General features: G+C 41.9%; 2 protein-coding genes across 2 annotated transcripts in view; one reads left to right on the top strand and one right to left on the bottom strand.

Moving 5' to 3' along the window:
- aimp1b (aminoacyl tRNA synthetase complex interacting multifunctional protein 1b) overlaps positions 1-3,303 on the bottom strand; it is a 7,845-nt gene extending 4,542 nt beyond the window's left edge. The window contains exons 1-2 of the mRNA XM_008292673.1: positions 3,166-3,303; positions 49-143 (exon numbers count right to left, since the gene is read on the bottom strand). Coding sequence (XP_008290895.1) covers positions 49-143; positions 3,166-3,203 — 133 coding nt within the window. The 5' untranslated portion in view covers positions 3,204-3,303. The remainder of the gene's footprint in view (positions 1-48; positions 144-3,165) is intronic.
- Positions 3,304-5,041: 1,738 nt separating this feature from the next.
- On the top strand, positions 5,042-12,198 carry LOC103365269 (phosphatidylcholine:ceramide cholinephosphotransferase 2-like). Its single transcript, XM_008292672.1, has 6 exons — positions 5,042-5,125; positions 9,917-10,576; positions 10,684-10,801; positions 10,886-10,943; positions 11,499-11,594; positions 12,011-12,198. Exons 2-6 carry the CDS (start codon positions 10,047-10,049, stop codon positions 12,196-12,198), a joined length of 990 nt encoding a protein of 329 aa, XP_008290894.1. The 5' UTR covers positions 5,042-5,125; positions 9,917-10,046.
- The last annotated feature ends 9 nt before the right edge of the window (positions 12,199-12,207 follow it).

Below are 12,207 nucleotides of genomic sequence, written 5' to 3'. Positions count from 1 at the left end.
TTAGAGATGGAGGTCTCAGACTAAAGCAGCAGATGTTGGGGATCTTACGAGCTTTCTCCCGGCTCAGCAGGACGTGGGTCTTCAGGTACTCCATGATCTGCTCCCCGTCTTCCGGGTCGAGCTTCATCAGAGCTGCAGCCAAACTGGAGGACAAACAGCAGGTCAGACGGAGATTCACCAGAAACAGCTCTGAAGTCCAAAACACTTCTACGACCAAACTGAAGGCTGAATCTGGCCTCGCGTTGTGTCCGTTTGTGGCCATTTTGTGTCACATTTAATTAGTTTTGCATCATTTTTTTGGTCATTTTTAGTCTCATTTTGTTCATTTTGCGTCTTTTTTACTACTTTTGTGTCTTTTTGTGGTGAACTTGTGTCAGACTTTGTTTATTTTTCATTTCTTTTTGGCAGCTTTGCATCTTTTTTGGTCCGTTTATGTCACATTTTGATCATTTTGCATGTTTATCAGTAGTTCTGGGCCTTTTCGTGGTCATTTTTTGTATCATTTTGCATCTTTTTGTGGCAATATTTTGCATATATTGTCATTTTGTGGGTTTTTAAAATTCATTTTGTGTCTTTTTGTGGTACATTTGTGTCAGACTTTGTTAATTTTGCCTTTTTTGTTAGAAGGTTTGTGTCTTGGGGTCCGTTTATGTCACATTTTGATCATTTTGCTTTATTTTTTACTAGTTTTGTGTCGTTTTGTGGTGAACTTGTGTCGCAGTTTGTTAATTTTTCATTTCTTTTTGGTAGTGTTGCATCTTTTTGGTCCGTCTATGTCACATTTTGATCATTTTGCGTCTCTTGCAGGACTTCAACACGTGTGTTTGGTTGCTGTAACTCCCGACAGCAGCGTCACTGGTAGATAAACACACACACACACACACACACACACACACACACACACACACACTGATAACCCAGAAGCTGCTGACGTCCTGATTTTCCTGCACCAACACGCTCTGTTTTCTTTGCAGCATCATTTTATTTGGCATTTCCTGGTGATGTGACAGAAGATCATTAAAATAAAAGCTGCTGCTGTTGTTTTAGCTGAAACACAAACACATGGCTTCATCAGGACGACGTTTTAACGACGTCACAGGTCCAGATCTGATCAGAGTTTAGCGTCTTCGTCCAGCGTCTGTGGACGATAAACCCGGCGCGTGTTTGAAATACATTCAGGAAAGCTTCTGTCTGACCCGATCACTCCAGTAAACTCCTCATAGACTGGTCTGACATGACTCAGCACTTGCTCAAGATTACACAGATTGGTCCAAAATGACTGAAATGGCTCAAAACGTGATGAATGTTACCCAAAACTTGCACAAAATGACCCAAAACTTTTTCAAATCGGTGCAGAGTTATTCCATATTTGTTCAAAATGGTTCAAAATGTGATTAAATTAACTCAAAATAAACTAAAACTTGACTTAACACTTCAAAAAAACAAAAACTTCAAACAAATGGCTCAGAATTGGACAAAAATGATTCAACACTTGCTCAGATTTACACAAATTGGTCCAAAATGACTCATTTTTGGTCCTGAGAGGCTCAAGGTTTTGTGAAACTTACTCAAAACTGGCACAAAATGACCCAAAACGCATTCAAATCTTTACAACATTATTATTAATATTGTTAAAAATGCTTCAAAATGTGATGAAATTAACTCAGAATGACCTGAAACTTGACTTAACGCTTCAAAATGAACCAAAAACTTCTAACAAATGGCTCAGAAATGGACAAAAATGAATCAACAGTTGCTCAGGATTACACAGATTGGTCCAAAATGACTGAAATGGCTCAAAATGTGCCGAACATTTACTCAAAACTTGTCCTAAATGAGTAAAACCTGTTCAAAATTTACACAGATTGGTCCAAAATGACTCATATCTGGTCCTGAGAGGCTCAAGGTTTTGTGAAACTCATTCAAAACTTCCACAACATGACCCAAAACGTATTCAAGGTGGTACAATCTGGTGCAAAATGACTCTTAAATGACTCAGAACTGGCACAAAATGGCCCAAAACATAACAAAAATAGTACAAATGACTCCAAATGTGTTTAAAATGGTTCAAAATTTGATGAAATTAATTCAAAACTTGAACAAAATGAACTGAGACGTGTCAAAAACAACTAAAGCTTCTCACAAATGTTCTCAGAATTGGACCAAATGGCTCCAAACCGGTTCAGAATCACACAAATAGTCCAAGAACTTGTTCAGATTTGTCACAAATGGCCCAAACTGTGTGACTTTAGACAGTGAACTGACTGGTTCTGGTTCTGGTTTGTCAGACTGCAGCTTTTCTGGGCTCATGAAGCAGAACCAGGTCCGCTCGTCGCCGCCTGATCTCGCCTGAGCAGCAGCTGCAGCCCGGTGGACGTTGGAGGCGACAGCTGCATCGAGCTGCTGCTAAAAATACGACCTCGGGTCCGACGGGCCCAGAACAAAGCTCGTCTCACGTTTGAGGGTTTCTGTCACGTGTCACGAAAGGTAGAGGAAGATCCAAAAAGCTCTGAGTGGTGAACACGACACCAGAACCGCCTGGTGTGCTGCACTTTGTGTTTAATCCTTTGTAACTCCTCTGAGTCCAAAACCAGGCCCAGGTGGTTCAGAACGGCTTCAAATGGGTCAGAATCAGCTCAGAATGGGTCAGAATATCACTCAGAATGACGCTGAGAGTGACTGAAAATGTGAGAACAGAACCTCTGAGTGACGTCCAGAAGAACAGAACCTCGACTCAGAGTTGATCTGAAACGACTCGAAGCTCGGCCGAGACCACACAGACGAGTCCAGCACGAGTCAGAATGTGTCTAAAGTGACTCAGAGTTGGTTTGAAACGCCTCGAAATGGGTCCAACACAACGTCAACGCTTCGAAAAAGACTCAAAGTTCGTCTGAAAGGATCCAAACTTCTCAAAAATAACTCAAAGTTTGGTCCAAACTTACAAACATTTGCACAAAATGACCAAAAAAATGTCGAGGAAGACTCTTAGTTTGGCTCGAAGGAGAGAAAAGACGGTTTGAGACGCTGGTTCTGCTCCAATAAAGTCACCAGAGTGAAACTGGTTCTGTCAGAACTCCAACAGATCCAAGTGTAAACGTGACTGGAACCAGTTCAATGTTGGCTTGTATTTTATGACTGGTTAATAATCACGGATCAGACTCGTACCTGGGATGGAACAAGTCGTCCGAGTTCATGTTGTTCATGTTGTTCTGTTGGTTCTCCTGGTTCCTGTTGATTCCTCTGGCTCTCGTCGTCGTGGTCGCTCCTCTGGTGTTCGTCCCGCTCAGCTGTCGGCTTCCATCTCCAGCTGGAGGTTGAAGGTCAGACTCCTCCTCCTGCTCTGAGCTGAAACACGAGCTGCTCATGAAACCAGCTTTGTTGTTTACTCGTTTGTTTACATCTGGTGTCTGTAAACAAACAACGTGGACGTGAAACAGGTTTTATTTGTTTTATTTTATTCTGATTCTTTTACTTCTGTTCTAATTATTATATTAATTCTAATAAAGTGAACGACATCTTTTACATTTGATTTTGTTTATTTTTAGTTAAGTTTGTGTTTTATTTTGTATTATTGTAATTTTGTTGATTTTTCATTCATTTCTTTTATCAATTTATTAAATTTTATTATCTTATATTTAGTTTGTTTATTTTGCTTTTGTTAATTTAATTCATTTTAATAAAGTGATTAAAAATTGTCTTATTTTTTAAACATTTTTATTAAGTTTATTTTTTATTTTATTTTTATTTTATGCTTATTTTAATTTTGTTATATTTATTTCATTTTTATTAAACTTGTTTATTTTATTCTATTTTTATGCTATGGTTTGTTTTATTTAGTTTATTTCTTTTTTGTTCTTTTAGTTTTCTTTAAGCTATTTTATATTTTTTCATTTAGTTTTTTTCTATTGTATTTTACTTGCATTTGTTTTTTCAAATTTGTATTTCTCTTTTGTTATTTTTTTTGTGGGACTTTATTTAGATTTGATTTGATCTATTTCCCGTTATCTCTGTTTATTATTTGCGGTCGATGTGCTGCTGATGCTCATTCTGTTAATTATCAGCTGATGAATGATGATAAATATACTTTATTCTCTCATTTGTCCTGCAGATGTTGTGAAAAACAAAACATTTTATTTCCTAAACATGTGTTTTTATTTTAGGGATTGAGGGGAAAAAAATATCAGATTTTTCTTAAATATTAAAATCATCAGAATCGGAGTCTAAAGTCTTCATAAATATTATTTTTGTCAAAACACTGAGACTCTCTGATGCAGAAACATTTGAGGATGTTTGGGTTCGTCAGCAGCTCATCAGCGCCACCTGCTGGAACAACAGAGAACATAATAAATCTGAATCCTTCCTAAACAAGCTGCTAAAACGTGTTAAAAACATTACAAACACACACAAAGTCTGAAATCACAACAACAGCTGTTCAGAAATAGTCACTGACGACATAAACATGTCCAGGATGCTTCAAAACTTGTCAAGAGTGACTCAGTCTTCATCAGAAATCACTCAGATTGTGTCCCTGTGACAAAGAGTCAGTCCAACATGACTGAGAATTCATCCACAAAAACAAAAACGTGTCAATGTGTGTTGAAAAATGACACATCTTTGATCTAACCGACTCCAAATGTGGAAAAAAATAACAGAACTTCATTATTATCGCGTTAGAAATTAGTACAGACAGTGCCTCATTTGCATATTTAAACATTACTTTACAGAAAACTTGTAACACAAAAAATATTTCTCTCATAGCGAGTAAAAAACTGTGAAAGTTTCATGTTTATATCTGTCACTTTCACATTTTTCCTCACCGTCGCCACAGCTGACGGAAACTCCCGAGGGCGGCCGATCTCAGCTGACGGAAACTCCCGAGGGCGGCCGATCTCAGGTGAGTCAGCTCCGGCGGTGAGTCGGCAGGGCGGGGCCCCGGATGTTGACGCCATATTTGGAGTCCAAAGCCGCGTCGGGCGGGAGGCTCGAGTGGTGGGCGGGGCCTGGCTCCCCAAGCAGTGCGGCTCGCGCGCACACAGAGACTGCGGCAGGAGGATTTAACGCAGATTTTAGCGCAGAGAAAGTGAAGATTTCTGCGCAGGAGCGACGACACTCTGCGGGCGAAGCGGTGAGTTTGGTTGTGTCCACGCTCACGGACCGTGACGTGAAGTTTGTCGCGTTGTTTGTACCTGTTTGGGGTTTCAAAAAGAGGCGGAAAGGCGTCCGACAGGTGAGTTTCCTGGTTGCGTCGACCGCCGTCGGCGTTCTGCTTCACCTGTCGGTTAGATTGGGTCCAGAAAGATCTCCCGAACCCGTCAGACCCATTACAGGTGGTCTGTGGACACGTGTGGTGGGTTAAACTCGCGTGTTTGGGGCAAATGTGTCCGTAAAAAAAGTTTAAATTAACATTAAATTAGCATGTTTTAGCTGCTACGTAGCCTGTAAGCTAACGCCAGTTAGCAGGAAGTTTGTGTTGATGCTGCTTCACTGAACCTCAGTCAGAGAAAATGATTCTTCACAGATTTGGAGTCATAATTTTTTATCTAATTATATTTTGAGAACCATTTAGAATCTGTTCAGCTTGACTAAGGCTGTCCACTCTGTTGATATATATATAAATGTTTTAAAAAATGTAAAAACCGCTAAAAATCACTTCAAAGAAAGAAAAAAAACCTGAGATAAAACTATAAATGTCTGTAGAATAATGAAGAACTAGCGTGTGTGCTCCCAGCTCCTCCAGTCTGACCCAGTTCTCTCCTATAGATTTAGGTTTTTAATCAGGATGTGTTTCTATCTGGTGCTGAAACACTATTGAACAGAATAAAACAAATAAAAGTGCAGATTTTATCCACATGTGACGCACATCTGGCCTGTGATGGTCCTCATCACCACCACGTGGAGGAGGTGACATTTAAAGGCCAAACAGTGACGTTTGTTTTTGCTTTTTTTCAGTGAATTTATGAACACATTTAACAAAAATGACTATTTGAATATTGATAATGTTATATAACGACATCATTCTCAGCATTTAATTGATTAAATATCAGTTATATTATTTACAATTATTTACAGTCGCTCTGGTGATTTAAACCTCTTAATAATCTGATTTATTCACGTAAATATCAGCCAGGAAACAAGGACATCTGAATAAACACGTGTTTTCATACTAAACGTGAGTCAAACAACGTGTTTGTCCTGCAGATGTAAAAACAAATCAGACGCTGAAGCAGAGCTGCAGTTAATTAATCAATCAGCAGCTTTTATTGATGATCATTTAAACTCTGCCATCGCAGCTTCTACAGTACCAGCGTTTTCTCGTTTCTTTCCTCCTCTGTGACCAGAAACTTGATCTTTTCAGACCAAATCAGACGTTTCTGGTGTTTTCTCTCGACTCTCTGACAGACGATCGATTATAATCTACAGGACGGGATTTTCAAATTAGTTTCATTTGGTGTTCAAATTCTGAGCTGCTCGATTTTTTTAGTTTATTAATTTAGTTGTTTTTTTTTTTTAAATTAAAAAGATCTCATGTTATTTGCTTCTCGTGTTCAGAGACTTTTATACTTTTATTTGTAATTTTTTAATAAATATTTTTTCTTGTATTTAATGCAACAAACAGTTTATTAGAATATTTCAGTAAATTTTAATGATTAATTGAAGACGTTAACTCTGAATAAAAAAACACAAAGCAAACGTGTAGTAAATATAGTGATGTACTAAATAAACATTTTTATTTAAGTAATTTAACTGATCATCGATCAACGAGCAGATCGTTAATTAATCTTTTTTTTTTAAACTCGTTTGTCTGTTTGCAAATTAAACCAAAGTGTCTCTGATTTAAACTCTGAATGATGTGATTCAGACGTTCACTGAAACAACCAGTCGATCAGGTTATCGGCTGGACATCAACCAGCAGCAGCTCTTGGCAGATTCTGATCCGGTCGGGCCTCGTTGAGTCCGGTCAGGCGGTTCTGGGCTGAGCTTGTGTGGAGTTCTGGAGACGTCCCTAAGTTCTGCTTCCTGGAGTGAAGCTGAAGGCAGCGGTGGTAGTTTGACTCTGAGCTCCGTCCTGCGTCGACCAATCAGCTGTAATTTGGGGAAATTGAATTCTCGGGTCGTAACTCGATTACGCTCGTTTGTGCTCCTCCGTAAACAGGATGTGACACGAGGGCCACTCGCTGCTGCTGCTGCTGTTTGGGCAGAAGGTCAGGTTTTAGCCCTGGAACCGAGACGCTGGTGGAGAACGTTTTAAGAACATTAAAACCAACATTTGTAGGAGTTTACTTAAACGATGACTTGATGAGAAGTTTGTGACCTGAGCTGCAGCTGATGAGGTTTTCTGTTTAACTGATCAGTCGTTTGGTTATAAAACGTCAGAAACATGGGTCAGTTTTCCCCAAAGTCCTGTTTTGTGTCACATTTAAGGAGCCACAGCCACAGAGTGCAGACTGGTTTTATTAAACGATCTAAAGAGCTGCTCGTTAGTGCATCGTGGACAGCCAATCGTGGGTGTTCTGCTCATTATGGTCCGTACTGTTATGGACTCAGGCGTGGTCCACTTTAGGCAGCTTTACCCAAAATGACGGCAGCTGCACACGTATAAATAAAGATAAACATCCACGAGGTGATTCGGACCCACGCTGGGAGCACGTTCAGGTGGTCTGGGTCGAGTCGGGCGACAGGCAGAGCTGCAGGCGGTCGTCGTTTGTGGTTGATCGGTTCAGCAAAAAGTGGATCAGGGGTTCCTCAGATGTCTGGTTTCATCCACAGGTATTCAGTTTACTCATCGGTGAGTGAAGAAGTGAAGGATTTAGATTTTATTCAGTGAAGATGAATCGCTGCAGCTCGGTTTTTGGACAAAATTCTACTTTTTGAGGCGTATTTTTGGATCAGTTGTGTCATTTTCTCGTGTTCAAATCCATGTAGTTGTGACTTTTTAACACCGATTTATTAAACGCTGCTCGTCAGATGAAGGAGTGAGTTCAGCTGGTTCGGGTCTGCTGCTGGCCCAGTTGGTGGCGAGGAGCTTGGACGCGGCGCTGCACATGCATGTCGCAGCACACGTGCACGTCGGTGTTAAAACCGCAGCCGGAGGAGGCATTTAGCAGCAGAGTCCCACTTTAAGTGGATGTGCAGCAGAGTCAACAGCAGCTGTGTGAGAACGGCTTCATTCAGCAGCTCCTCGGCCCGGTTCAGCTCCACTCAGCGCCTCATGACTCCTCATTACCGACACAGTCTGGGCTTTGGTTCAGGAGCTGCTGCTGCTGAGCCGGCTTCAGGGTTTAGAAGAAATAAAACTGTTGAAATGAAACCGAGACGGAACAGAACCAGTTTGATCTTCACGTTCGGTCCCAGATTTAGATTTAAATCGTCACCTTTTCTGCTTCTGACGTCTGAAATACGAAGAGATCAACGTCGTGTTTTAGGTTTAACAGAAATAAAACCGTTCAGAGCTGAAAACACTCTGCAGTGATGATGAGTTCTATTAATGTGGTAAAAACTCAGTAAACGTCTGGCTGAAGCTAAAGCTGACTATATAATAATAATAATGATCAGCTGTTCTGATGACAGATTCATTAATCAGGTCAGTTGTCAGGCAAAGAAAATAATCTGCAGATTTAATCATCAAAAATAAGTTAAACAATAAATATTAAGAATAATGACATAAAAAATAATTAGTCATAAGAAAAATTATTAAGAACAATGTGCTGTAAATCAAATATATTAGAAATAATAAAATAAATAATAAATATTGATTACAAGTGTAATGAAAATAATCTCTAAAATAAAAACATATCAGAAACTGCCGGCATGAAGATAAAAAGGTCTGAAATGATCAAATTAAAAACGAGTATAAATGACGACTTAATGATAATTAATAAAATACTCAAAACACAGGAAGAATTATGAGAATAGTTTTAACAAATCAATAAAATTAAAATCAAGCATCACTGATTAGAACATAAATCGTATAAATAATAATAATAATGTGTAAAATATATATTAAAATGAGCATAGAAAAAATAATCCTGTATGAAATAATTACTTATAATAATGTGTAAAATAATACAAACAGAAATTATATAGTTATAACTATTATTAGAACATTTTAAAACAAGTCAGAATAATAATAATAATAATAATGTGTAAAATAATACATTTATAAGCAAGTTTTGCCAATGCTAATAATAAATGTTTCAATTTCATAAATAATAAATACGCATATAAAAAAATATAATTCTGAATGTAATAATAATAAAAATACTAATAAGGATGTGTATTAAGAGGAGCATTATATATTAATAATTTTAATAAAAATAATAAATAAAAGACACCCAATAAGAGAACAAAGTGCGTTGGTTCATAAATATGTGGCCTTCGTTAAGCTCCGCCCCCTCGTTAGTGCGACCCTGACATCGTCACCTGAACTCTGTCCTAAGGTGACCTCGGGTGTTTGTTGTGAGTCGCTGCGTTGACGCCGTCGGACCTCCACTTGATGCTGCTCAACTCGTTCCAGGTGTGTGTGTGTGTGCTTTACCTGGGGTTACTAAGGGTCACGCTGACTCACCTGTCGGCCTCCAGGTGTGTGTGTGTGCGCGCAGTGTGTTACTCATGTTTACGCTGTGACTTCCTCGTGAGGAAAGTCTGAACCGGATGTCAGTAGGTTTAGGACTCGGGTTGACCTTCTGTCAGTACGACGCCGTTGGAGCAACACCAGTCTGTCGGTCCGTCAGTTGCTGGAAACCCGTCCAGCATGACCAGAACTTGGACCCGTCTCAGGTCGTTTTGGACAATGTGGCTCTAGAGTGTCACAACGACTGACTCAGAATGATGTTAAAATGTGAACGGCGACAAAAACACGTCGAAAAGACTCAAAATCTGTCCAACGTGACAAACGACCTGTTTGTTTGTTTTCCAGGCTCGACCAATCACACGCCTCCTCTGTGACCTCACCGCTGACCTGCTGATATTGATCCTGGATTACTGATCACATCTGAACCGGGCCAAGCAGTCAGCTGACTGGTCCAGACCGGACTTTGAGCGGACCGATGGCGGCGTCAGAACTGATCCAGGACGATGACGACATTCGGGACCACGTGGACGCCAACATGACCGCGGCCGACCCCCCGACACCTCCGCGCACCCTCGCCAACGGCAGCCCGACCCGACACGCCTCCTCGCCGCCCGCCGACGCCGTGGACGGCCGGGGCAAAGGCGAGCGCAGCAAGCTGAGTGGCCTGCTGAAGCAGAACCAGCTGATCCGGTCCCTGAGCAGCGGCCTGCGGCGCCACTGCGACTACGTGAAGATCTCGGTGACGGAGGAGCACGCCGACCGGCTGCCCAAGGAGTGGTGGAAGACGGGCGTGGCCTTCCTCTACGCCGTCTTCAACCTCGTCTTCACCACCGTCATCATCACCGTCGTCCACGAGCGCGTCCCCGACAAGTCGGTGAGCCCGCCGCTGCCCGACAAGTTCTTCGACTACGTGGACCGAGTGCCGTGGGCGTTCACTGTCACCGAGGTCAACGGGCTGATCCTGGTCGGGCTCTGGCTGGTCCAGTGGATCTTCCTCAAACACAGGTGGGACGGGCAGACTGGACTCACTGGGTTTACTGGGTTTACTGGGTCATACGGGGTTTCTGGTTTGTTTATGCGGCTCCATAACTAAACATGTGTACCGTCTGCAGGGCCATCATCGGCCGGCGCTGCTTCTTCCTCATCGGGACGCTCTACATGTACCGCTGCGTCACCATGTACATCACCACGCTGCCCGTTCCCGGGAAGCACATGGTCTGCGCTCCGAAGGTGCGTTTAAGTCTTTACCTCGGCGTTTGTCCCGCTGCTGGCCTCAGAGCTCAGCCTCGCTAACCTGCTGTCGCTCTGTTGCAGCTGTACAACGACTCGACGGGGAAGATCTGGAGGATCCTGAGGCTGATCTCAGGAGGAGGTAACGGACGTCCAGCTAAAACTTACGCTTTTATTCCTGAGTTTATGGTGGAAACACTGCAGGCTGGATGTCAGAGATGGACTTTACACCGATGGATTCAAAGAAGGCCAGACGGAACTTTGTGAACCCTGAAGGTGTAAAGTCAGATTCTGAAGACTCCTGATTGTTCCATGATGACGAACACTTGGCCAAAAAACATAAATCTGTCCAGAATTACTCAAAATTCAACTAATGGGATAAAAAAAAAAAAGTCTCTAAAATGAGTCAACATGTGTTCAAGGTGCCCAAAGTTTTACCTGACAACTAAAGATTCGTGAAAAATGACCAAAATATGTCAGAAATTCCCAGAAACTGTCCAACTTCATGCATTATGTTCTTAAAAAGACTCAAAAATTGTCTAAATTTGTTCAAAGTAACTCAAACTTTTTCTCTCTGAATAGTTTTCATGTTGAACGTCGGGCAGCTTTTACTGTATATGAAGGCTTTTATTGTGAAAACCCACCAGGAAGCTGGAGGCAGATAGAGTGGAGGATTTACTGTGTGTTTGTGGTCCAGGGTTGTCTCTGACCGGCTCCCACCTGATGTGCGGTGACTTCCTGTACAGCGGCCACACCGTCATGCTGACGCTCTCCTACCTGTTCATCAAAGAGTGTAAGAACAAACTCATGATGGTTGTTGTTCCTGCAAGTGTTCTGACACAGCTGGAACCAAACTGGGCTCTGAGAGCTCGATGAAACACCCTGGACAAGCAGGTCTTACTGGGATACCTCCATCAGAGTTGGTGGGTTTGGATCAGTAAGTCATTGATCACGAGTCGTATGGAACAGTGTCTTGCTGTTCTGTGGACGATGGCGTCAGTAACGCCCAGAATGTCTCCACATCTCCTGGTTTCACAGAAACTTGTCCAAGATGACAAGAACTACTTGGCCTTAGTTGCAGGAAAGAGTCTGGTCTGAATGGGTCAGAACATATCCAGTGTTAAAGGAGCTTTATCGAAAGGTGTCTCAGATGGTTCTCCATGTGTCCATCTGTTGAAGCTCTGATGTGTGACCCTGTTTCTGGGACAGACTCTCCCGGCTGGATGTGGTGGTACCGCTGGATCTGCTGGCTGCTCAGCGCCTCCGGAGTCCTCTGCATCCTCATCGGCCACGAGCACTACAGCGTGGACGTGGTGGTCGGGTACTTCGTCACCACCAGGACCTTCTGGTGGTACCACACGATGGCCAACACTCATGTAGGTACACACACCATGTAGGTACACACC

The sequence above is a fragment of the Stegastes partitus genome, unplaced genomic scaffold (assembly GCF_000690725.1).
Source record: "Stegastes partitus isolate 25-593 unplaced genomic scaffold, Stegastes_partitus-1.0.2 Scaffold823, whole genome shotgun sequence".
Classification (NCBI taxonomy): domain Eukaryota; kingdom Metazoa; phylum Chordata; class Actinopteri; family Pomacentridae; genus Stegastes; species Stegastes partitus.
Note: the sequence above shows the minus strand (reverse complement) of the source record. Positions and strands in the feature narration are given on the sequence as shown.